This window comes from Prosopis cineraria, unplaced genomic scaffold, assembly GCF_029017545.1.
Source record: "Prosopis cineraria cultivar Desert tree isolate PC_DT_omini unplaced genomic scaffold, ASM2901754v1 PC15, whole genome shotgun sequence".
NCBI classification, from domain to species: Eukaryota; Viridiplantae; Streptophyta; class Magnoliopsida; order Fabales; family Fabaceae; genus Prosopis; species Prosopis cineraria.
This window is the reverse complement of record NW_026555346.1, coordinates 4,418,532-4,446,314: the sequence shown is the minus strand read 5'-3', so window position 1 is coordinate 4,446,314 and position 27,783 is coordinate 4,418,532. Positions and strand designations below refer to the sequence as shown.

Sequence of the window (27,783 nt, the reverse complement as noted above, 5' to 3'; positions counted from 1 at the left end):
TGTAATATAGGCCTTAAGCCTGAACCTATATACAAACTTTTTTAAATTTAAGCTTGAATTTACAATAAGCTTTATGACTTGAAATTTTTTTAAAACCTACTTCATATGTAGGCATTTAAAAAGACTTTGAAGTTTTAGTTTTAAAATATTTAGTTAAGCTTTGAGATTATCCAAACCCACATTTTTCATATAGACTTTAAAACCTACATATTTCATATTTTAAATAGGTTTAAAACCTATTTAAATATAATATAATTTATAAACATATAAATTTAAATATAATATAACATATAAAAATATATAAGCTTGCTTAAATATATAAGCCTTTAAACAAGCCTTAAACCTTGCCTATTTATAAACAAGCCAAGCCCTAAATAGTCCAAGTCATAAGCCACCTAATAGAAGCCTAGCATATTCTCACTCCTATTCAAATTAGACATATGATAATTCTATAAGGGCAAGTTCAAGTGTAGCATGTGCCCAGGGAGCACGATATTATTATGGATCGCTTAGCTAAAGCAAGCATAAATAATTCTCGCACTCATGACACACTGCCTCAGCACTTGAGGACCCTGGTGCAACAAGATAGTTTGGGATATCAATCCCACCTTTTTTTTTTAATTTCTTCTTAATACTGGGCTAAGGCTTATGGACAGGAAAAAAACAATATAACTATCCTAAACTAAAAAAAAATGAAAAAACTATTTGTTTCCACCAATTCATACTTCCTTCAATCTAAAATATAAACAGTTTTTTAAACAAATCCACATACGAATAAAATTCTCATTCTTATACAAGTATATATTGTTTTTTTTTTCCTCCTAATTCTTGTTACTAATGCAAATCATGATGAGTGAAAACACTTTACACAATAATCTAAATTAATAAATATAATAGATAAAATGGAAAATAAATTCATACGTATTAAATTACTTATATTTTAGGGAAAATAGCATCTAAGGATCACTAGAAAAAATTAATATCAATCAAAGATCAATTAACTTCAAAATTGCACTATAATTTTTAGGTCCTTGATTAATATTAATTTTTAATTTAAAAGTCCAAAATGTCTCTCAAGTTAAAAAACAAAAAATAAAAAAGAAACCCCACCGTCGCTGTTGTTAACTATCAAACCACCACCTTCAACAAGGTCGTTGGATTCCCTGCTGCTAGCGGCTGGTCATTGGAGCTCCAATACCAACGACAATTTATTTCAAAGATAATTGGTTTAGGTGGTCAAGGAAAATTTTGATCCCAAGATCCTTTGCCACCTAAAAAGCTTGGTGGCCTAGTAGCCACCAACCCTTTAATTATATATAGCAAAAAAAAAAAAGTAGTAAACCAAACTTCTAATCACTTCCATGTAATAACATAATGGTGTGTTATCAATTTTTAAACAAAACTTATCATTTTACAAATATTACTTGTTAATCTGACATAGATAATTACAAATTAAGAGATTTAAAACTTCACACATTTTACTTCTTAAACTTTTGAATATATTGTTCTTAATCATGAATAAGTTGTTGTCAAAATCTAAACAAATACTTATTAATGAATGACTAACACATACAACTAACCATTTTCTATCAATTTGTTTAACTTATTAAAATCAAAATAGATTGTTATTAATTTTGAATAAATTGTTGTAAAAACTTAAATATACATTTGTTGATCACAAGTATAATGAACTATTGTTTTTTTAGCTTATTAAAGTCTGAATGAATTATTGTTAATTTAGAATGAATTGTTATTAGAACTTGAATAGATACTTGTTGATAAAAGACTGAAGCATACAATTATGTCAATCCTCTAAGCTTTTCTAACTTGTTAAAGCATAAATAGATTGTTGTTAATTTAGAATGAGTTGTTGTTAAAATTTGAATGAATGCTTGATACTGATGATTAAAAGCACAGGTCTAACAAAATAGGTGTGTAAAAAACAAGCCATTTTAAATTAACAACAGTCTATTCTGGCTTTAACAAGTTAGAATAGCATATAAGATAAACATAATTGTACATAATAGTCTTTTGTTAACAAGTATCTATTCGGGTTTTGACCACGATTCATTCTAAATTAATTAGAGTTCATTCGGGCTTTAATAAACTAGAAAAGCATATAAGATGAGTATAATTGTATGTGTTAGTTTTTTATCAATAAATATCCATTCAAGTTTTAATAACAACTAATTCAAAATTAATAACAGTCCATTTGAGATAACAAACTAGAAAATAACAATCCATTAGACTTGCGCTTTTAATCATCATTAACAAATATCCATTCGAGTTTTGAAAACAAGTCATTTCAAATTAATAACAGTATATTTAAGCTTTAACAAGCTAAAAAAAGGGATAAGATATGCTTAATTGTATGTGTTAGACTTGCGATCAACAAGTATACATGTAGACTTTCACAAAAATTTATTTGAAATTAACAACTTGTTGTTGTTTTAACAAGTTAGAAAAATTAATAGGAAGGGCTTAGTTGTACATGTTAGTTATTTATTAACAAGTATTCGTTTAGATTTTAATAACCTATTTGTGATTAATAACAACACCTTTAGACATTTAACAATTAAAATGCGTAAAATTTTAAAGCTCCTGATTTATAGTTTTAGATGTCATATTAACAAGTAACATTTGTAAAATAATAAGTTTCGTTTAAAAATTAACAAAATACCATTATATTAGTAAATGAAAATGGTTAGAAGTTTAATTTACTATTTTTTTTATATATGATCAAAGGGCTTATTGGCCACTAGGCCACCAAACTTTTTAAGTAGTAAAGGGTCATGAGATCAAACTCTTCCTTAACTACTTAAATTAATTTTTTTTTGAAATAAAATTTTATCAGTACTGGAGCTTTGATGACTGACCGCCAGCAATACCACCGGCAATAGGGACTTCGACGACCTCGTCGGCAATGGTGGTCCGACAGCTAGTGCTGACAACGGTAAGATTTCTTTGTTTTTTTTTTTATTTTTTTAACTTGAGAGGCATTTTAAACTTTTGACTTTAAAAATTAATATTAATCAAGGATTAAAAAACTGCAGTACAATTTTAAAGTTAATTGGTCATTGACTGCTAATAATTTTCTTCAACAGTCCTTGAATGCTATTTTTTCTAAACCAAAATTATTTGGAAAAAAATGTTTATATTTCAGAGTGGAGGGAGTATTTGTTGGACATTAAACAATACTCCGTGTGATAGGGATGCATGCATGCACTGTGATAAAACAGATTTCCCGAACAAAAAATCTATTAAGATTGAAGTGAATCTAAAGTAGCATATGTTTTTACATGCAAGTCGTAGAAACGACCACTAGAGAGAAGAGGGAACTATACACATCTTTGGCGCGCAGAACCTAGAAATCATTCAATATCACCAAAAAAAGAAATGAAGTCATGCACATCCCTATACTAAGAGGACTCTTTCGTCAAGACTCCCAAAGAATCACTTTCACATTCCAGTGGCATAAGCCGCCTCCTCTTTGCATCTTGCTCCTCACAATATTCATCAGTCATCCGGACATCACCTGTGATCTTCTCGTCAACTACATCAGAAACTTGATGCAAGTGAAGAACTCCGTCCTTGTTACCGTTACTCATCATATCAGAGTCTTGTGAACTTTCCACGACAACAGATGTGGGCAAGTTTCTAGCGGGAGCCGAACCAGTAATTTCCGTTAAACCATAAAGATTTCCCACGGAAGAATAATTATTTTCATCTGGTTTATCTTCTTCAAATGACCCTGCTTCATTTCCAACTGAAAGACTCTCAATAACACCTACATCATCTGAATCATCGGAGACACAGTCCGATGCAACCTCGGAAGGCCCAGTCTTGTCATGTTCTGCTTGCATATTGGTCCCTGGTTGATGGCAATTCTGGGCTCCACTACCTCTAGATACATAAGGCAGCTCAGAGGTTTGCGCTGAAATTCCTGCTATTTGCTGGAAGTTAGCGTCTGTTGTCAGATACAAGAACTGCTCACTGGTTTCTGTATCTTCCTATGAAAAAACAGGGAAAATAGATAAGGACAGAGAAAAAGGAGGGGGAGGGGTTAGTATGGCAATATCAATGCAATAATAAGTAGAACACGGGAAATTTGCCGTGCTCATAATCAGTATATTAAGGAGAAAAAAATTCTCAGAATGAAAGGCAGACAGCATTACCTACTCAGACAATTCTAGACGAAAATTGAAGGATAAACCAGACACATTTCACAATTTTATGCACTAAAAACAATCTTGGCAACAGACAAGCAAACATGACCTGAAGCACATACTGGTAAAAGTGCATGGAAGTAAGAAAGATTCAGCATTACAATAATCAGAGACACTGTAAATTCAAGTCAATGGCATGGGCAGATAAGGCAACATGTTGAAATCAACAAGGCACTGAGTATAACTGTAAAATAAAATATCATAATCATAGAATAGGCTATAATTAACAACCTGGGACTTTAATGCAGGTAGCACTTCAAGTGTCATTAAAGTCTCCAAAGCATGGACGCTTAAAATCTCACTGCGGGGTGAGCGAACCATCCATGCCCCCATGCAATACATGGGGAGAACACTAAACGTGTCAAGAGGAAGAAATTCCACAAATTTCAACAGCACAAAGGCACATGCAGGCATACACAAACACCCCAAAAAAAGAAAAAAGAAAAAAGAAACATGCGTACAAATTAGATACCTCTATTGGAAACATCGAGTTGTTGAGACGGTAATCAGAAGATCTATGATCAAAAGATTGGCATTGTTCCAGTAGACCTGCAGAAGCTCCAGGCTCGAAAAGCTCCCTAAGAACCACTCCTGAATTAGGATCCAAAGATGATGGCGATAATAGAGTGATCTCAATTCCCTGGGCAGCATGAGATGATGTTGACAGCCCATTGATACCAGAAGAACTAAACCCTCTTTCAAGACACAGAACTCCTGTTCTGTTTTCATCATTTCCTAGGTAGTGGACATCATGGGGGCCACCACTGTATTCAGAGGTAGAGACATTACAATGGTCTTTCAAGAGTTCAAAGACTAGTCTTTGGATAAGAGTTCGCTTAAGATAAGCCTCTGCAGGTGGAAACCAGTGCACATTGAGCTGGAAAAAAATTTATTATGTCATCAAATGACTCAAATCATATAATAAACCATAAAAATCGATACAAAGGTGATGGTTTCTCCATTGAAATGTTTAAAAAAGATAAATTGCTGACAAATGGGCGAGCAACAGCTAAAATTTCATGATAAAAGTTTACACAACTTAATGTCAGAAAGCATAAAAGATAAAAACAATTCCAGCACAGGAAAAAGCCCAAGAAAAAGAAGAGAAAAGGAATGCCACTTACAAAGTTAGAGAATTTGGTTAGTTTAAGTGGATTGAAATTTTCAGGAGTTTCAGCCAGGAAGAGCTCTAGATAGTGCAGAAGAAAAAGACCACAATCGTACGAGTTCTCCTGCTGTGGCAACTGTCATGAGATTCAGTCGCACAAAAATTAGTAACAGTAACACCCTCAAGAAGAGGGAACAAAAAGGTTTTCCTTTCTATCTCAAAATAAATCATAAGCATATTATATTGCAGTTGCTTCTATACATTTCCAACTTTGAAGAGAACAAAATTTGTAAGAAATTGCCAAATTGTTTCTCGAATACAGATAAATGATCAATGGCAATACCGCAAGTGGGAGAAAACGCATGTTGAGGAATTTTGATGAAAGGTCTTCATCACATTTATCCTTTTGCCTCTCTTTCCATTCTTCCCACAAATAACTGCCAATTTAAAAGGGAAAGAGTCAACATATAACTTTACCAAATTCCTTGTTCAAAATGGGAAGATACTAGAAATAAAAATGGATTATACTAGACAACCAAAGACTGAGGGTTACTAAGCAAACACAATGAATTAATGCAAGGTAAAGGCAGCCCTCACATGTACATGAATTTGGTTTTCCTGTTTGTATTACGATTATTCAAAGTCAAATTGTCCAACAATAATTCAAAATCAAAAATAAAAATAATCATCATCATTTCAATTCAGTATAAATTCAGCTGAATAAAGCAATTTCAAGCGTTCCAGTTCAATTTAAAGAAAAAATCTAAGGGCTTCAGTTAAAAGGCATTCAACATTCCACAGTACAGATTACTTTTTAATGCGATGCAAGACAAAAATATGCATATTATCATTGCTCATATAATTATTTCTTTCACATGCCCACAAGGCCGTAAGCATTAAACTGAAACCCAAAAGCACAATCATCCTAGAGTCTCTTCCAGAATGCATGTTAAATCCTAGTGGCAATTAATGGTCATGCAGTCGTCAGGAATGTATAGATAGCTAGAGAAGAATGTGTACACATGGATTCTGTTTATAGCTACTTTAAATGATCGTCCAAAAAAATTTTTTAAGGAAGTTTCTTAGGGATACACAAGGGGCTCAGGCAACCTTGTTGCACGGTTAGCAGCCTTGTTTTTCATTTATTTTTGTTTTATTGTTCTGTTTTTCTTCTCTTAGAGCAAAACTGCTCCTCATTTATACCTTCTCTTATATGCAGCACATAGAGAAGTCACGCACAAGAGACAAACTTTTCTCAATCAAGGGGAAGGGAATGAATGCAAAGGCACAATGAAGAAGATCTAACATACCTACGTACAAGGTTTTGCAAACCACTGTGGCTTCCTTTAATTGAATCCATATGCATTATACAGGGTACTCTAAGTGACTCATCCAGGCATTCCTCTGAAATATGGCTTATGACATAATTATCCGAGACTAGAGATTCGTAAGACAGGAATTACACGTGCCAAGAACTTACCATTGAAAGTAACCACTTCACCAGGATTACAAATAACTAATAGACTCCAGTGAAGACTGCGATTATAACACAAAGTAAATGCTAGTCAGCACAGTGTTCTGATAAAAAAAAGACAGACGCAGAAGTATAACAGAAATCTTACTTGAAGTTTACAGGTATGAAGATATAATCCTTTTCAAATAAATTTACTTTTCTTGTCCACTTACGGACACGAAGAAAAGCAGCTTTGCCATCAGAAGCACTTGAAGGGTTTTTGTCCATATCAGCCAGCTTTCGAAAGAAAAAACTATTAAAAAAATGGAACCTGTGTTTTTCCTCCTCTTTTATCTTATTCTTCAGGTACCTGTCATAATAAAGATGTTTAAAACCTTCAAAACATCTACTTACTACAGATTTTATATCTTGTATTGATATTGATTTTCAACTGAAAGAGCAAGATAAACAAAAACATGCATAGTACAGCAAACTTACTTGATGTAAAAATCAATGATCGTGTCATTGATGAATGTGTCTGGTTGTAATAGATCAACATCCCTCTTACTTAGAGAAACAGCATCAGGATCTCCTTTTGGATAAATAACTTCACCAAAAGGCAAGTCAAAGCTGTCTCAAATCAAGTAACAAAATTAGTGAGCTTTAACCAGAACAACCACCCCCCCCCAAAAAAAAAGGACTAAATCAAAATATTTTGAAGCTCAAATCTCATGAAACAATGTATCATCATAAGCCAGGTGACTAGAACTAGGCTGCAATGCGTTTTATGCGTAACCAATATAAACAAGATATCAAGAGTTTGTACATTCAACACTAACCAACAAAAAAAAAAAAACCTTAAAAGAGGACCCAGCGAAGCAAATGTAATTTTACACTCAATGCTGTCAATAAACAATGTGCATGATTCTACTTTTATGCACTAAAAACATGTTCGAACATCCAAACTCACTTTTCCAACATAGAAAATATTGAGTATATTTGCAAGATCCTAAGCCAAAATTTTCTGCACAACTGTTTGCCCATGCAATCTTTTTAGTTATTTAGGACTCAGTAGGACTCAGTTGCCACTTCGAAAAAAAAAAAAACAAGAAGAAGAAGAAGAAAGAACCCAGCACCTTTCAACCTTTCATTCAGCAAAAGAATAACTAAAGAACATAATAAAGGGATGTTTACATGAATTACAGAAAATAAATAGTAATACAGTAAGTTCCAGAAACTATTTTCCAAAACGAACGCTGCCATCATGACTTCAAAGTAGCGGTAAGGGGAGAAAAAAAAAGGATTAAACAGATTTTACTTACTTAGGGAAGTAGCACTTTGGTCCATGTAAATCATTCCCATCGTCATCCATATCCCCACTACACAAATAAAGTCAATTAAATATACAATAACTAAATGACACAAAAAGGCTTTTAGAACACTGAAGAAACAGAAGAGAACAAAGCTGCAAGACAATAATCCATCACAGTCAACATTAGGGTTCCTCTTTCATCACTTCATGTAATATAAAATCAAGGGTAAAGATGCATTTTTATCCGAAAAGTATTCTTCAAAAAACACCTAGTGTCCTAAACTCTTCGTCGTAGCAATTTTGCCTTTAAAGTAATTAAAACAAAAAAAAAATAAAAATTGCTCCCGACGTTAAATCCTTAAATGTTGACCGATAATTGGGGGAGAGATAGGAAGAAATATAATCCAAAATGCCAAGTGTCCTACCACGTGGATCCTAAATAAGTGGAAAATGAAAACTAAACATCAAATCAAACCCAAGCATTCTCCCTCTCCACCGCCGTGCTGTCAACCCGAGGTCATGACCCTCCCCATGAGAACTATTCGGTCGTCAACAAACCTGAGTCCTAGAATACTGACAATACAGGAGACCGATTCCAGTTTCAATTTCATTCATTCATTCTTATTTTTCGTAATCATAAGCCCTGGAATCAGCGAGCTCCAAGTGGTATCCCTAAGATATCTGTTAGAGATGTTGAATTTCCCAATTCACCAACAAAGACAAATTTTGATTCTTCTCCTGCCAACCAAACGCCAGGGTCGCCTTTACCAGATATAGAGAACAGTTCGTTTGCCATTGTAGCGTCATGGGCTGACTTCCAAAGTCAAATATTTTCTTTGTTAAGGAACCAATCAGGAGTCTTTTGACGATTCAGGGTAGCCCAGTAATCAAATAAAAATCATATTATTATATAATATATAATATAATCAAATAAGAGAAAACAAGAGAAGCAAAGCTGTAAGGTGGGACTCTCATGGACTGCCATTGCTGATTACAACTACAATCCACAAAACAAAGTGCCCCTCTCACTTCTTGCTATTTTTCTAAATGCTTTTGTAGTTAGAGAAAGTTGGGTTGGCAATGTGAGCGGTTCTGGGGGAGGACGAGTCCAAAGTATTGGAGGCTGTGTTGAAGGAAGCTGTGGATTTGATAACAGATCTGAATCACTTGAATCTTTTATGGTTTGCAATTTGTATGTTCTCTTCCCCAGTCTGTTTGATTCAATGATGGGTGTCTTGGTTATGTTCTGTGTGTTTCCGAATGCCAGAAAACATACCCATTGAGGAGGTTTTTAAGAATCCAAGATGTAGCAGAGGTCTGGATTCTGGTGGAGACAGAGTATCAAAGGTTCAAGCTTTTATCTATGGGATAGAAATTGGGAGGAAGTTAATATCCATGTGCCAGGACAGCTTGTCCATTTTTAGTTAACAACACCCTCCACCTCATCATTAAACAGTCAAAGGAACTTTCATCTAACAGCAGGGTAAGATTGCTACGTTTTTTTCAAGTTTAAGGGTAACATTGCTCTTCTTAAAAGTTTAGAATACTGAGTGCTCCTCGAAAGGTACTTCAAGGGCAAAAATGCACCTTTACCCTAAAATCAATGAGTAAACTTTATGCTGAAAAATGAAATAATATGATATCAAACATAAATCAATTTTTTGCAAGAAACAGAGTTTGGTTTATGCTTATGTTACAATCACAAGTTTACAGTTCAAATCCATATCAATACATTAGACCTTTAGCCAGTAGATGAGCCTAACTGAAAAATTTTTAACTAACAGACCAAGGAAAATATTTAAAAGAATCATTTAAAGACTTACTCAAGATTAACATTCCAAATAGCCGAGTATTTCACATTAAGAGATCTGATTTGTTCATGTTTCACACACCAATTGGAATCAGCAATCACAACCTTCAGTTCCTCAATGCCTGACAAAAAATATAGGTTCCCAACTGTAATAAGCAACATAAGAAACCCTATTGCAATTAAATCTTATGAGCTCATAACACTAGATATTATCCAAAAACAAAAGGACTTGAATTAATTTTTTTCTTTAAAAAATGCTCAATGAACAACTTTGTAACACTGACCTTCAGTTCTGTCAACATTATTTGCTAGGCATGCATTGCTGGATATTACACGAATCTTCATCATGACAGTTTCATTCTGAACAAATTATACATCAGTACTGCAGCATTAAAAAATAAATACAACCACCAAGTTTCATTCGGACTATAAAACTCACACTTTGAAACAAATTACACCTAATATCAACAACATCATCAATTGCCCAGTCAACATCAGAGGCCTCTTGCTTTCCACACGCAGTTGAATTATTAATCTTGATGCAACAGTGAGTAAATGTTAACTTTGTCCCCCAATAATAATTATCCTGATACATAATATAATCAGGATAAAGAACAACTTCCAAATCTGCATCATCCTGAATATTGCAAAATTGAAGTCGACAGTTAACACATAAGCTAAGTCAGCACAATATGCAAAGAAAACAGTACTAGACAACTTGCAAATCTGCATCATCCTGAATATTGCAAAATTGAAGTCGATAGTCAATACAAAAGCTAAGTCAGCACAACATGCAAAGAAAACAGTACTAGTGTACTTGAATAGTTGAATATATAGTTACATCAGAGCAAACAAAGTGCTTATTTTGCAGCCTCAATAGCTTCTATTTTAGATTGTATTATCAAGAAAAGAAAAACCTTAACACAGTTGGGGTGAGGGGTGACCAATGCCAGAGACTCAAACCAGTTCATAGCATGGCAAACGCAAGACAGAACAAGAACAACTTAAAGTGTACTAACTTTTGAGTCCCTGAACATTAAAGAAATCCATTAATTTAACAAAAGTTGGTTGAGTTACCATGTCAGAATCTTCTATGCAACGGTTCAATCCATAGCCATTCAATGAAACTGAAATTACAAAAAAGTTCAATGAGTAATGAAACAAAAATATTTGTAAATCATATGTAATGGCGTTAATGAATATCAAATGTTTAGGTATGATAAAATACACCATTCTCTGTAGCCTCAGAGACAGGAGTAGATGGAGTACTCTTGATCGCACACTCATTGGCTTCTGAATTAACATCAACCGATCCATTCTGAAAGGGTCTAAAACATGAATATGAATTCCACAATCAAAACATTCCTTGATGATGTAATCTTACAAATGAAAGTTACAGTACACTGGACGGAGACCCTGAAAGGGCAGGATCTATTTGGCTCATCTCAGGTGAAGGTACAACAGCACTTGTATCTTTAGATTGTTGGGAAGCTTCCAACGCAGAATCCTCTTCATAATCAAACTTTGCTTCTAATGTGCCCGGAGTGGGGTCTGAAACACCCTTTTCGGAGATAAAGTTACCATGCACTACATCAACATCAACACTAGGAATACTGCCATCATCCTGATCCTTCACAATGACCTTGTCTACCTGGGATACTGTAAAGACCATTTAAGAATGAATGCAATTTACCAAAATGGCAAGAATTAAAGGGCAAAGTTTGGGGGAGAAATATTGAGCCAAAAGAGCAAGATTATCAACCCAAAATATCTTTATCTTAATTCAATTTCAAATTTCAACCTTTTTATAGGAAAAACAACTAGATCCTGAGTCAACCAATTGTAGCCTCAGGGAATTAACTCCTTGACCACACTATAGAAAACATGAGAAGTTGCCCCCTGCCTGGATCATCTATTTAATTCTAGGTCTAATAAAAAAGCTTCCATCCCCATCAAGGTGATTCCGAATAAGAAAAACACTTGTACAGCTATCTGTATCTTTGGTTCTTTGCTACTGGGTTCTCGGATTTAATATGATAAGTGTAAGGTTCTCCAGTGATAAATAACAAGTTATAATGTTTTAATACAACTGTATGTTTCCCAAATCAAATCACATACTTGGAGTGTTATTATTGGCAAACCATACACTAGTTATGTGTTAGTCCAAGGTGCCTGGCAATATTTACTTGAAATGCATAGAGAATCCCACTAGCTAGAATGTGATCTAAGCTACAAACTAATTAATGAATCTAGCGCCTGATTTTGTTGCCTCAAGAAATGATAAATTTACATATGAAATACTGTTAGGCTCGAGTTTCAAATTAATTTCATTAGCTTAGTAATTAACTTCAGTCCATTTTTAAAATTGCATCAAAACACAAATATCAGAGTTCTTAAAATATGAACCCTTCTAACTCTAATAATTCCATGACTTAGCGTCAATAAATCTCATAGAACCATTTATTTTTCTTCATGAAACCAAACTTGTTTACGGACACATCATACATATCTAACTCTAATCCTCAAAATAGAGTATTCAATTTGACATGGACGATGATCAGTGCATCATATGTGATCAGCCCATTTTGACTCAATTTAGCCTATCCTAAACGCTAAGATTAGATAATAGCAGAAGACACAGAATGTCATGTAAAGAATTGGAGGACATCTAACTATGCTTAAATATACTACGATAATAGGACTGTTCAATTTATCTCAATGAAAGCTGACATTCTGCATGCGCCTGAAAAAGGCAAGCTAAAACACAGTTTTCAAAATATTAAGGGCAGTTTATTAACGAAAACCATGTCTCCGAATTTTTTACCGAGTCTATGAAGCCACTTTAAGGGTGACCCAGGCAGAAGCAAAAAATTATCAAAGCTCCTTGCCTAATGCACTACCGTTTATACCCAGATCCCATCTACACCGAACAATAACCTATACATTAAGTTGATAAATTTCCAATTCTGATAAAACAGCGCCGCTTTTCTCAGTGAAGCACCAACATTTAATCAACAACCACCACAAAAACATGCACTCCCGTACACACTCACGCACACATATACATACATGTATGTGTGAATGCATAAAGTAATCACAGTGGTGACAATTCCAATTTTAGAGAAAAGTTATACCCCGTTCGTCACCAGTGACTCCACTTAAACTCACAGGATTGCCATATGAACTCTCGGCATCCCTTGGCTACAGTCCGAAGACCATAGCAGATACATCTACATACCCAGCTACAGAAGGAACAAAATATTAACACGGAAGATATAATTTCAAAAATCGCCGTACCATATCCCAAGAATTCGTACTTCAAAACGGATTGATCATCGAGGGTAGAGTTACTGAATTTATTGAGCTGTTTCTCCGTGGCCATGCCAGCAATCTCGTCCTCTTCCTTGAAATCAAACACTCCGTGATCTCCGCGCGGAGATTTGTTCATCGTCCCCAACACGACAAGGGCTTGAATACAAGGACGAGTTGAGTAGACTCAGTGAGTTAGCACGAAAGTCGGGAAATAGCAGGGGAAAAATGCTAGCTGGACGGACTATGGACCGCGTCGAGACGGGGAGTGCCCTAAATGGGTAAATTGCACTAAACCAGTTGAAAAAAAATGCTTCCCCGAACGAAGCTTCGGCGATCCCACCATCACCCCAGCTAGCAGAAAACAAGAAAAGAAAGAAATAAGCATTAATATTAATATTTAATATTATACAAAAAAATTTATGTACATTGTTAAAGAAAAAAACAAAAATGTAATAAATTGTTAAATATTAAATATGATATGTGAATATATATATATATATATATATTTTAGTGTGCGTAACGTGAAAATTTTCTGTCTATATTGATATATTTTAATGATAGCTTGGAATTTTGTAAAATTTATATTGATATATTTTAAAATTCTGTACATTTCTATATTTACAGAAAATCTCATGCAGGTCATCAATAATGTCTACGCGCACATTTAGAAACAATTATTTTACTGGAACCGATACAGTTATATCATTAAATACGTTTTAAAATAAAAAAATTAAATTTATTCTTGTTGGAAATAGAAAAAGGGATATATAGTGTATAATATAAGTCATAGAATCGAATTTGCAATAGAATAGAATTGAAAGATGTACTACTCTAATGTTTAATATAAAACAAAGTTAATAAATTCCGCACTTCTAAAAAACGTTAGTTATAATTTTGAAATTGTAAAGAGAGGGGAAAAAAATATAACTTTACACTTTTATCATTTTTTTGTAATTAATGATCAAATAAATTGTTGTTCAGAAATTCAAGTGACAAAAAATAAACAAAGAATAGAATTGGAGAAAAAAAACATTAGAATTTTTTGACATTATTTTTATTTTATTATTCTGAAAATAATGTTTTGTAAAACATATTTAGAGAATAAAAAAATAAATATTTTATAAATTTTTTTATTCTTCAGAATAATAATCCTAAAACACTTAAAAGATATTTTTATTTTTCATTCTTCAAAATAATATTTAGTTTTTTTATTCTCTAAAATTTTTTTATTTTTGTATTTTAGAGAATAAAAAACCGATCCCAGGTTGCCAAACAAGCCTTTCATCACTCTAACTTTATCTTATACATAAGACCAAAAAAATTTAAAAAAATTGCGTGTAGATTCCATGAAACAAACTTATTTATAAAGAAATCCCGCAAAATTCATAAATTACAACTAAATCTCTTAGAACTTAGCTATAATTTGAAATTGAAATAAAAAGATAATAATACCCTTAATTAATTATTTGACTAATGTAATTTAAAGTTACATTTGTACAATATTGAAGTTATAATTATAAATTATTAATAAAATAGTTGTAAACAATTAATGTTAAATTTTATTAGTAACACATGATTATTTAATTATGGGATATGTACAAATATAATTATAAAAAATTAAAATTAAAATTATAAATTATTAATAAATTAATTGTAAATTAATTATTTGATTGATGTAATGTATATTTAATAGGGATATTGTTATTTTTTTTAGCCTAATTTTAAATTACACACAAGTTCTAAGAAATTTGGTTATGATTTTTAAATTTTATAGAACTTATTGATAAATAAATTCATTTCATGGTACCTATATGTATTTTTTAAAAAAATTATTCAAATTTCATCTTACATTAAAAATATAAAGGAGTAATATATAACCATCAACATGTGAAAAAAAAAATTAAAAGGAGCCCTATATTAAAAAATAGGGGATGTATATAAAAAGGATTGCGGGCCCTTGTTTTAGTTTAAATTTATGCATGATGAATGCGACTCTATAATATTGGACGTTATCATTTTTTTTAGAAGTTATTGTTAGTTTAAATTTAAAATATAAGATATTTTTGTAATCTTAAAAAATACTCCGTCTGATTTTTATTGTAAATATTTTTAACGGTTTACATATATTAAAAAAATTAATTTTTTCTTTATTATTACAAAAGAGTTAGATTTACTTTTAATTTTATCTTTAATTTAAAATCATGATACAACTACATTAACACTAATCCAAAAAAAGTAAAATTAAAAATATAATTTAATTATTACGAGATATCATACATTTTGGATTAAATATTATTTTTAAAAGGTATCCTACAAATAGAATTAAAAGGAATATCTTTTTATTTTTTCCTCATGTTTATTGATGTGAGTTAGATTATCATTATTATTACTACTACTTGCTGCTGTTGCTGAACTGAACTTCCCACATTCCATTCAAATTTATAAAAACATAATGTTTTACACTGCTGGATTCATTTCAATATAATAACTGGTACAATAATTGAAATTTGTTTAACTTTTTAGAATCACATTTTTTAAATTATAACATAAATGTTTCATACAAAAGATCTTGTATAATAAGAAGAGCATCTCATTCCTGTAAGATCAAGACCATTAGCCTAGCTTGAAGCTGTATGCTCTTTTTTTTTCGTTTTTTCAGGAAAAAAAAGAGATTGATTGATTGATTGCAATGAAGAAATAACATATAACTAATTGTACTCTCTCTATATTAAAAAATATAAGATAATTTTAACGAATCTCATTTTTAATAAATTATTTAATTATTTTTGGATAAACATAAACTTTTTATTTTTATTCTTATTTAAAAGATGTTTCATTTAAAAAGCAACATAAAAAATCATTTATTAAAGGCATTTTTGGGGAAAAATTTACATTAATCATACCTCAAAACAATAAAAATATTTCACATTTTTTAACATTTAACCTCTTAGAAAATGCTTAGGGAGAGAATAATAGAAAGATAATGAAAATATAAAAAGATAATGCAATATATTTATTTATAACTTGAATTAATAGTAATATCATTGAATGAGCCTTGAAAGAATTTGACTCCTTGACAAGTAAATATTAATAATTAACAAGTAAAATTTAAATCTTAATAAGTATTTAATATGTGCAAATTCATGACTGATATTATTTGAAAAAATTACATATAGTTTCTGTGAAACAAGCTTATTTACAATTAAATCTTGTAAGATTTGAAAATCACAGTCAAGCCCCTTAAACCTAAATATAATTTGAAAACATGTTATAAAGATAATAATGCCCCCATTAAACATACATCACATTAATTAAATAATTAATTTATAACTACTTCATCAGTATTTTATAATTATAATTTTAACTTTTTACAATTGTAATAACTTTACCTATCCAATAGTTAAACAATCAAATATTACCAACAAATTTTAACATTAATTATTTACAATCATAATTTTATATATCTAATAATCAATCAATTTAATTATTAAATATATAAATTACGGTTGTAAAAAGTTAAAGTTGTAATAGTAAATTACTGATAAAATAATTGTAAATTATTTGAATAATGTAATATATATATATATATATATATTTAATAGGGCATTATTGTCTTTTTATATAAATTTTAAATTACATTTAAGTTTTAAGGGACCTAACCATGATTTTTAAATTTTACAGGACTTTTTAAAAATAAGTTTATTTTATGAGATATCTATGCAATTTTCTTTGAACTTTTTCAAATCTTTCGTTGATATCCTCTAGGTAGAAAAGAAACAATAAAGACAAGTCCAGCCCATACAGAGTTTTAACATTATCGGGTATGTACGGACTTTACATCAGCAATACACAGCCAGACTTCCAAACATTGAGTAGCATCCAACTCCGACTTGTTGGTCTGTGCATGTTGAAAGTGCCTTGTTTATATATATATATATATAGATAGAGAGAGAGAGAAGTGCTTTGTTAATTAGGTTGGTATTTGTAAAGCTTAGCTGTGCTTCCATGCTAAGTCCTAAGAAGGTGGCTTTGAGCACATAAAAACCTCCCGTAGCCCCCCAGAATTTTAGAAAGAGCTGCCAAAGTGTTGGACAGTAGAAAAAATCTTGCACTCAGAAACTGAGAGTTCGAAGTTTTGTACAGAATGGAAGAGTTTTTCATGAGTAGAGGTGGGAGAGGAGGTAAGTAAGATGAAATTGAGATTTTAAAACATGTTCCTTTCGTACATGTTTTTTTTTTTTCTTCCCCACACAAAAGGCAAGGGGGGAAATGGTGAATTTCACGAACACGAAGATAGAAATTAATTTCACCACTTTTGACAAAACCAGATCCTATGTAGAGAAATAGCATGCATCTTCATACCAAACAAATTATTTTTTCTGAATCACTTCCGCTTCTCAAATCTCAACCATATTGAGACATCAAGGTTATATCAAAAATCGAACTCTGGTTCTATATCGAAAGATGTACAATTTTATTCAATTATGTTCATCTTCATCTTCTACAATTACTGTGTTCATTTTTGGACGAAAGACTAACTACTCCTAAATCACTTCTATTATCAGTTAATAATTAAATACTTAATCAATATATTGCTAATTCTTCTATCTTACATGGATGGAATATTTTTGCTTTTTAATGAGACGTAAAGAGCATAGAATAGGAAATATTAATAAAGGCGGGTTTTACAAAAACAGAGTGAGAGGCGGATTCAATATTTGCAGGCGCCAAGTAGGAGCCGTTCATCTTCTCGACTAGAACTAGTGAGTAGTGACTTTCCAAAGACTAAGTTCTGAAAACTGTACATAGATTAAACGACGCAGAAGATTAGATCCAGAAGGAGTCTCATCTAGGAACGAACGTTTTTTAGATAATGACACGAGACATCAATTCGTCGTCTCCTCAATTTTCAATCAGAGAAGCTAGGGGAGCCTGAGAAAAACCAGACATGTTAAACATAAACAGAACAATTTTTCGCCAAGTTGAACTTATGACAGCCATGCATATATATATATATATATATATTAAAGTCAGGCCCAAGGGATCAGGTCGCTTACCCTAATCTCAGAGATATGCTAGAGGAATCATCATCGAGAAGGCCATTATTATTACAGCCGCAAACATTATTATCCATTGCTTCTGATGAAACACCTCCTCGGCCGCCCATATCTGAGTTCGTCATCATGGGGCCTTTTCCTTTACACATAATAGCCACCTGTGACCTCCACTTTCAACTCAGCAATAAACTCAAAAACGAGATAGCTGGCACGTATAATAACATGCACGTAGAATTGTAGTTCGTAGTCATGCATGTATAACAACATGGTTATCTTCTTACCTTCTGCTTTATCTGCTTGTTTGCTTTGGCCAAATTGTCTACCTACACGATTGGCAAAGTCGATCGAGGAATATAATATCCCAAAATGGTCAGAAAATAAAATTGGGAGCTGCAAAAAAGCTATAAACAACTAGCAAGTTGGCTTTATCAGAACTAGCTACAAGATTGTCCTTATCCTTTAGGGAGTCATCCCGAAATTGGTAACGATGATTTGATTTGCAACTGAACTGATGAGCCATACGCGGACAAACCTTTCTCTGAAGTTCAGTGATTTCACCCATATTCCGCTTGTCCTAAATTAATGGTTATATCGTGTGTTAGAAAAATATACACATGCATGGACCAGAGATTAGTGTTCAAATGAGGCGGAGAGATGCTTATAGATATTTATATATGTATACATACCATAATCAGATTCACACGACTGAGTCCTACGTCAAGCTTTTTCTCCAGCTTCAGCAAGTCATCGAGGTTGAGTCCTTCAAGATCTTCACCCTTCAGCTGCCTGGCCAGTATTATTATAGAAGAAACTGGAGTTTTCAAATGCCATTTATTAATTCCCTGTTCACTGAGAAAATGGGAAGATTCAGATACCGAAGTTCCTGGGTTTTATCAGCAATCTCGTTCCTCAATTCGCTGTGACTGCTGTTCTGTACATCCGAAACGTAAGGGATAAGGACTAAGAAGGGCCAATCATTACATATTTGATGAACAAGAAAAAACGAAAGGAACAGAAAATAAAATTTGGACTTTGTTTTTAGTTTACATTACATCTCATCACTTCTCAGGAAAAATATCCAGAAAATAAAGATATCATCCTGTGCAATTTTAGTTACTTATACGTTAATTGAATATATAGACAGCGGCCTTCAAGCCCTACCAGAACGAACAATGTAGTTACGAGTCGAAAAACGGGGAATTCTTATTTTTCTTACTAGCTACCTGCAGCTCTAGAGAATGACTGTCCGATGGATTGCTGCCATGACAGTGCAGATCATACCTTGTAACGATGTCCTTTATACTATTAACAAAACCCAAAGTCAAAAGAAAAAGTAAGTCGAATATTACATCAAATTTAATTATATTTTCAAAAGAATTCTATCTTAAAAAAAAAAAATCTCCACACGAGCAAGGGGCTAGTCGAGAGGGAGGAGAGCAACTCACGAATAAATATTTTTTCCTCAAAATCTCAATATATGCAGAGAGAAAATTTGGAGGAAAAAGGTTATAGGTTTCACCTATTATCCCTTTTAGTTTTCCTTTCTTATAGGTTTCTCTCCTCATCTAGAGGGGAGAAGTGTTTTCTCTTCTCTTATCTCCCCCAATTTTCTTCTCTCCTATTTCCATATCAGTATGGAATTTGTTAGATTCTTTATATTAAATATATTCAAAGATAATCTATCTACTACTTCACCAAAATAACTTAAGTCATATTTAATTATAGACTCATCCAAAACCTTATATTCATTATCTATTTTTTAAGTTTTAGATGTAGTACTTCTTTTATATCTCTATTACGTCTAATACGGCAAATTCATGCTACTATAAACATTGACACGGTTTTTTTATACAGAACAAAACAGGATCTTAATTAGTATCCCACGTACGGAAACTATCAAACTCCTTCACCATTTACGTCCAAGTCACGCTAAGAACACAATGTAATAATGTAATGAAGTCCTCAGCAAATAACTGCAAGAGTTCAAGTTATTAAATCGATGACAGTCTGCTCGTATGACCCCCAATCAAATCAAAATCTATCATTGTTTTTTGTTTTCAAGAAGGCTACCTCCAGGCCTATTTATATAACTTATTTATTATAAATAGGCCCGGGATGATAATACTTTCACTTCATTGGGGTCACAATATTTGTATAATTGCATTGATCCCAAACTACTAAAGAGAAGCCAAATTGTTATATAAACCTTTTTTTCATGTTCAATTTCCCATCTATAATCATAAACGATTATTACATTTTCCACAAAAGCAATAAAAGAAAGCGAGGGAAACACGAGGCATCTGATCCTTCTCTCCCTCTCCATCATTGATCATACACACACTGACGAAAGAACTAGATCAGGATACGACTCGTAGAGCCACAGTCAAAGCATATGAGATAAGAACATCCACTAAAATGCCATATATATCATTATCAATACTCACCTCATCTGGTATTAGTTTTTATTTATTTTATTATCACATACTTTTGATATTTAAAAAAAAAGCTTCAAAAAGTTCGTTAAATATTTTGCATTTAACCGCTTAACGTGTTAATTAATTTAATAAATAGAGATTGTTAATTAATATAACCGAAAGGCATATGTTTTAATAGTTAAAAGAAGCGAAGTGTGCTCATGGCTGCATCACTAATTAATCACTGACAATATATATGCTAAGTTGTTGCAAGAGAGATCTCAGGGAAGTGAGAACAGTTACATGACATACCTGGAACTGGCATAATCATGGAGCTTTCCTGTGGCAGAGAAAATAATGAGACCAACCTCAGCATCGCAAAGAACAGCAAGCTCTTGAGCTTTCTTAATGAGCCCTCGCCTTCTCTTTGAGAATGTCACCTGCCTCGCCGTTATGCTGTCGATTTTCTTGATCTTGATCTTCTCCCTCGCCATCTCTTCTGTATCTTCTGCAGAAAAATAACATCTTTACTGTTCATGCGTGTACGTTCTCATACACAGTTAGCTTGAAGATATGAGTTAAAACTTAAAAACGATGGCTTTTAAAAAAAGGGCATAAAATTACAAAACCCTAGTGCGAACCACTGAGTTCCAGATCTGGGAAAGAAGCAACCCAGAAAAACTTATCGCAAAAGAGGAATATCAATGGCGTGCAGACGTAAGAGCTCACTTTGACTTGTTGGGTTTTGATTTTGGTTTCCTTGACCTTGCGAGCTGCTGCTGACCTCGATCACTGAAAGCTAAAACAATAAAATGATAGAGCGAGTTGAGAGAATGATCCTCCCAGAGGAAGAAAATGCTATAACAGGAACAGAAGTCAGGTATTATGCGATCAACTAGAAAGGCGATGCACTGATGCACAGAAAGGGGGGAGAACCGGCGTTGAAATGCTTTTTTTTTTTTTTTTCAACAAAGGAAAGAGCTTTCCTTTTATAGCTGAGCGATGGGACGGGGCGGGGGTCTCTCTCCTTACATCTTCGTTCACGTTTTGATAGCCAAATATGGCTTACTTAAGATAAACACATAGAGAACAAGGCTGCCCAGCCCCACGTTACGAAAAGAAAGGAGTGAACATTTTTTTTTTTTAACCAATGAAAGGAGTGAATTGTTATTGTTTTCTCTGTCTTCTTGGCCAAAAACAAAAAAATCTTGTCTTCCTTTTTCCGTACATGAAACCATACCTAGTTTTTCAACTGCGATTATTACATGGCGATTATTACTTTCTTCTTCCGTGACCACCAGCTGTCCCTCCTCCGTCCTTACGATTATATAATTAAAATTATAATAACATCATCAGCGTACGGCCCTGGTTTGCGGAGTGGGATCTCGTTTTCATTTTACACCTATCATTTATTTTTGAGTTAAGCTTTAATTTTGTCTTGTATTTTTTTTTTTTGAGGATCACATAACACTTTATACTTTTGAGTAAAGTAAATTCTTTTTAAACTATTTTTTAAGGGAGTAAAAATTTTTTCTATCAAATAACTACTTATTCTCCCATTATATAATGACTTATCTAGGTGTGGGACCCACAAAAATCTGATTTGGCTTAGTTAAACTTCCTTTTGACCATCTACATGGCACCATCTTCTTCTCTCTTCCGGTTGCAGTGGTGGCAACATTCTAGATGTAGAAGTAGTGATGACGAGGAAATGGCGAAGTTAAACCACCATTTGTTGATGATGCAATAAAAATTAACGAATTCATCACTATAGATGGCAGTGAAAGTGGCGAAACATATTATTAGCAAGCTTCTCTCACAAGCTTCTCACCACAACATCAGATATCTTCTCATCCACCGTTAACGAGCTTTTCTTCATTTTTCTTCAACCTTGTTAGCTCTTCACCCAACCTTCAATTAGCTCGTATTGGCTATAGCAAACCCAAGGTGAAGACCTAATAATGGTTCTTAACCACCCTCATGGATGATCCCAACACTTATGACTCACCTACACAATCCTTCACTTTTGATTTTGAAGACAACTTCTTGAATGCTTGGAGATGGGTTCTTCATCAGGTCTAGCTTGGGACCTCAAGCTCGTGAATGAATCATGCAAATTATGTTGAAACTAGTGATCAAGACTTGGCACTCTTCAGTACTTGATAGGTTGATTGAATTAGGTTTGGCCTATGCAATGGATTCAATTGAGATCACAAAATCGAAACCAAAATCAGTGGCTTGAGCTCAACGTTTAATCCTACTTGAAAAAAAAGAAATAATACAACAGTGGAAGGGAGAAGAAGAATGAAGATGATGATTAGAAGGACATTTTTTATGGGCCTTATACCTTAACAAGTTAGTAGATCACAGTGAGGAGAAACAAACAATTGAAAGAAGGGGATTTTTGCTCCCTTTAAAAATAATTCGAGGGAAAATTTGCACCACTTAAGAATATAAGGTACCCAGTGCTCCTCGAGAAATAGTATAGGAGTAAAGTTAGACTTTAATCCTTTATTTTTTATTACTTGCACATGAGGCTATCTTAAATGTGTCTTTTGTCGAGAGCTAATAAGATTTAATAGGACATAGAGACTAATTTAAATAAAATATTAATACATCCTTTAATAAAGGGCTCCATTATCGAGTTTCTAATATTGAAGCACTTTTAATATTCAAACCAAATACAACAATTAAAACGGAACAATCTCTTTTCAATTGATCTAAAAATGTTTGGTAGTTATCATTTATTCTTAATCAATATGTATTCAATAAATTCCAATGAGTAAATTATCTGCGTGGCAAGGGTTCATGTTTAAAATTAATTTAGGTAGGTAAATTAATAATTATAATAATTTTATTAAACATTAATGAAGTTAAAGGTACAAACTAACTGAACTATTATAAGATGGTGCAAAATAAATTCTAAAAATATTAAAAACGGAGCAACGGGCGCCTATCATTAATTTTGAATAAACAAACGTTTGCTTGATAAGTTGTTTAACTTAAAAAAAAATAACAAGCCATGTGTCATATTTTGATTTGATCCCCTTATTTATGACTCTCTCCCCATCCTCGATCCTACTCTTCGCTACTTGCCCAAATCTTCACCATTGACCTCTATGCAATTTCTGCCATCACCCTTGTTAGCCCTTTCGCCTTTGCTGCTTTGTCCCATTCTTCTTCATCTTCACATATTTCCTCTCCACCATCATTATCTATTCCTTTCACCAATCTACCTTATCAAACCCTTTCCCCCTCTCTTTTATCAATATCTCAATCATCTTACTAAACAAATCCAATGTCAATCTCTTGCTTTCATCCCCCTGTGCTCTATTTTACTTTCTTTAGCTTTATCTCATCTACAATTAGGAATAAGGGTCGGGCCTATAGATTCTGTTTAAATAAGGTTTCAGGCTTTAAAAATTATTTTTTTAAAAGGAACCGAGCTTGAGGGCTTGGCCTTGATAAGCCTTGTGAAAAAAGGCTCGGGCCCAAGCGGCTCTCCAAGCCCTGATAGGCTTGGTTATCTTTTAAATATATACAGTACATAGATATATTTGATTGATAATGATACAACTTGGTTAATATTTATTATAGGTGATGAAGAAGAAGTTGTAAAAGTAATTGACATTGAATCTCTATTTCTATCTTCAATAAGTGCACTTATATCCGAGGGATCTAATGTTTTATCTGTAGATGATGAAGTTGAGGAGGATTTGAGTTTTGGTTCATGAATGTGTGTTACTGTTATTTAAATTTCTAAACATGTTTTTTAATTTTTAAAATATTATGAGGATTTTAATTTTTTTAATTTCAAAATATTTTAATTATTTTATAATATTAAATTTTATTTTAATTTTTTAGAATAGGGCTTCCGGGCCCGACCTTGAGCGCTTTACATAAGGGTCAGGCCTCAAAAAAGAGATTAAAAATGGAGAATTAGGCTCAAGGCCCTAGGCCCTTAAGGGCCAGTCCCGCCCATATTCTCAGCTATCTCTCATCCTTTGTGCACTATGCCAAATAAATATAAACTATAACATCCTAGTTTTATTTAATATTTTAATTTAAGGAGACTACAAAAATTTAGTTTTTATTTAGGAATTTAATTCAAGAAAATTATAAGGTTTAGTTAATTATTAAAGAGACTTTTGCACTTATAGCCCATTTAACAAGACCAAACAAAAATAATAGCCTAGTATTTTAAATATTTTGCAGTATGGCCGAAGTAATATTTAAGTTAAATTGAAGCGATACAAATACCCCTTTTTCTTAAATCTAAAATCTTATTCTCATTCTCAAACCTGAAATATATTATACCTTACTAAGCTATTTGTAAAGTATTCAAAAGTGTTCAAATATCGAAGTGATATATTATTGTAAATGGGCCATGCTTATAATCATTCAGTTATGATAATTGTAAATGGGCCACATTCCAAATTTTTTAAAAAATTCTTCTATAATTTATTGATAATATATTTTTTTATGATCATTAGACCAATTTGCTTATAATTAAATTGTGTTTTGAAAAAATTAAGGTTAATGAGTTTGGGCACCTTTCTTGTATTAACTCTGAGATAGACAAGTAAGGACCCTAATCACCTCAATCCACGATAATCACCAAACTTGCAAAATATTAAAATAGGGATCCCAAGTTTTCACAATTTAAAATGCTCCCATATACTTTTAATATTGCCAAATCATAGTTTAAAATATATGCGAAAGCATGTGAATTAAAGAAAGAATCCAAACATTTGTAAATGAACTCCAAAATAATGAACTCTACAAAAAGTAGCATATGCACCGTGGCTTACAGTAAGTGCATCACGGCGCATTACATGAATTTGACAACAAATTTTGCTATCATTTGATAGCTCCTGGGATGAACTTCTAACACATCATTTCTTCATTCGACGTCTGGCTGAGGTTATTTAGGTATCTATAAAAAGCTTTCTCTTAACTCTAGCTAATGGTACAAGTTTCACAATCAAATTATTTTTTTTATCAAAAGTTGGATAACATTTTCAAAAATCACTCCTTTTTCATTAAAACTTTAAACTAGGGTGCCCAAACACCAACATATGTGGTTAAAAGCCTACATTAACTCTTAAGTGACACTCAATGGATCATTTTTGGACTCATATAATACATCATAGTCAATCAATTACACATATTATACAAATTCACCACTCAACCCCTTAATTCACAAAAAAATAAGAAGGGAGAGATAATTTGCGTAAAATCATTAATATTCATCCAAAATAACATATATGCACTTTACCCTACTTGCACTAGTATTTTAGCCCTATACAAGCTTTATAGCCACATTTCAATAGCTCAAGATACAAAATAGACAAGATAATCTCCTATAATGCAAGTAATCAAAAGAATGATATGAACTTTTAGTTGGCAAATTAATAACTTAAATACACATAAAGATAAATCTAAAGGCATATGGTTAGTATTTACACATGATCATAGGCCTTCGGTCATTTTTTCCAATCCTACTCTGATGAGCTAAATCATGAAATATTGAATAATGAAGGGTGAATAAAATTACTCAGTAATTAAGATCAACCTGGCCTATGCAGTTGCATATCAATTAATTATAGATGCAAATTACAATAAATTCAAATATCATGTCACCATAAAGAAAATATAGCATCGCCTACAAAAATAACAACCATATGACCATGCATGTAACATATATCATCTTGTATATTCAAGAATGCACATAATAGGGTCACAATAATAATAACCATGCATCCTTCTTAAAACACGCCAAACCACAATAATAACAACCATGTGGTCAAAACTATAAATGCATTATCAATACCAACCTTATCCCCTATTAATACGTCCGACATGAAATTGGTGGCGATTAAGTAGATATATCCATAACTCGAACTAACCTAACCTTCCATTTGTAAAGAACTATTGGGCTATGGTTAACTCACTCACTTGTGTACCACAGTTTTTTTCAATATTAATAATCATAGGGTGTCGTACCCTTGACCTAGCCTCCTCATAAGTCGGTGGAGACTAGTTAGGTTCAAGTCCCTTAAAGAACCCTTAAAGAACAAGTGAGACAATTAAATCAACTATAAGACATTAGCTATCTCTCGATTCTAATGGTTGGTGTCAGGTAAGCTTTCGATTCCAATAGTAAGTCGCTATTACCATATGGATTTACCAATCTACTCCTCTTCCTATATGAAACTTTTGCCAATGATCATGCTATACACATATTGACACTTAATATATCCTTTTAACACAATTCATGACTCATATCATATTCTTACAATTTTTTCACTCCAACATACTCCACATGTTAAATATCACAAGTTCCTCATTTTCATGATATCATATTTTCAAATAATCATCATTAGTCACATAAATAAACATGCATTTTATTATTCCAATAACTTAGCACAATTTCACACATAATCATCACATTGTCAAAATTTGCATCAAAGAGTTTTCAAACATTGAACATACAACTATATAAACTAGATATTTCATTCATTTATCTCAAACCTTTAAGAGGTCAAATGTTTACCCCTCAAAATACCAACTTTCAAAGCTTTTTCTCAAGCCTAAATGGTGCCAGTTGATTAATTTATAATTATAGCACAATGACATTTATTAATATCCTTTTATGAGAAATTTCTAACATTCCATTCCACATTTTTCCTTTCATCAAAGTCATAAATGAGTCATTAAACTACCATTAATAACCATCAAATACTCTGAACGATATTATTTATGCCATTTTTGGATAATAATGGCCTTTAACAACCAATAACTTATAAAACCATAAATGTGAAGTTTAAATACTCTAAACAACCCTTATTATACCTATTTTAGCCAATATGTTCAGACCTATAGCTCATAGGAATTGAAAATCACTCTCCCAACTCAAATCTTAACTTTAACATTCATGAAAATAGAAGGAAAAGGGACAAGAAAGCATAATGTACTTGCCTTAGGTGTTAGGAAACTTTAAAATGGCTCTAATAGTCCTAAAATCCATGCCTTAATAGAGCAAACCTTAGGCCTTTCATTTTTTCTAGTTTGTCTCACAATTAGTATAC

At 32.5% G+C, this 27,783-nt stretch overlaps 2 protein-coding genes across 7 annotated transcripts; both read right to left on the bottom strand.

Moving 5' to 3' along the window:
- Window positions 1–3,240: 3,240 nt before the first annotated feature.
- On the bottom strand, window positions 3,241–13,556 carry LOC129294400 (probable ubiquitin-like-specific protease 2B). 2 transcript variants are annotated; one of them, XM_054932739.1, is made up of 16 exons: window positions 13,207–13,556; window positions 11,312–11,568; window positions 11,140–11,227; window positions 10,987–11,036; window positions 10,349–10,546; window positions 10,194–10,269; window positions 9,923–10,031; window positions 8,110–8,166; window positions 7,286–7,417; window positions 6,957–7,157; window positions 6,815–6,870; window positions 6,645–6,738; window positions 5,678–5,771; window positions 5,351–5,470; window positions 4,699–5,103; window positions 3,241–4,010 (listed from the first exon to the last, which is right to left on the bottom strand). In XM_054932739.1, exons 1-16 carry the CDS (start codon window positions 13,355–13,357, stop codon window positions 3,420–3,422), a joined length of 2,679 nt encoding a protein of 892 aa, XP_054788714.1. In that variant the 5' UTR covers window positions 13,358–13,556; the 3' UTR covers window positions 3,241–3,419. The 2 variants fall into 2 exon arrangements, with proteins under 2 accessions (XP_054788714.1, XP_054788715.1); XM_054932740.1 differs by having other exon boundaries at window positions 10,349–10,495.
- A 4,265-nt stretch (window positions 13,557–17,821) lies between these two features.
- On the bottom strand, window positions 17,822–21,647 carry LOC129294806 (MADS-box protein AGL24-like). Of its 5 annotated transcripts, none has more exons than XM_054933303.1 (9): window positions 21,334–21,647; window positions 21,005–21,200; window positions 19,502–19,580; window positions 19,154–19,209; window positions 18,965–19,064; window positions 18,811–18,852; window positions 18,560–18,601; window positions 18,279–18,436; window positions 17,822–18,153 (listed from the first exon to the last, which is right to left on the bottom strand). In XM_054933303.1, the coding sequence occupies exons 2-9, from the start codon at window positions 21,184–21,186 to the stop codon at window positions 18,144–18,146; spliced, it is 669 nt and encodes a 222-aa protein (XP_054789278.1). In that variant the 5' UTR covers window positions 21,187–21,200; window positions 21,334–21,647; the 3' UTR covers window positions 17,822–18,143. The 5 variants fall into 5 exon arrangements, 4 of the variants coding, with proteins under 4 accessions (XP_054789278.1, XP_054789277.1, XP_054789279.1 ...); XM_054933302.1 differs by having other exon boundaries at window positions 21,422–21,647; XM_054933304.1 differs by having other exon boundaries at window positions 21,428–21,441.
- Window positions 21,648–27,783: the final 6,136 nt, after the last annotated feature.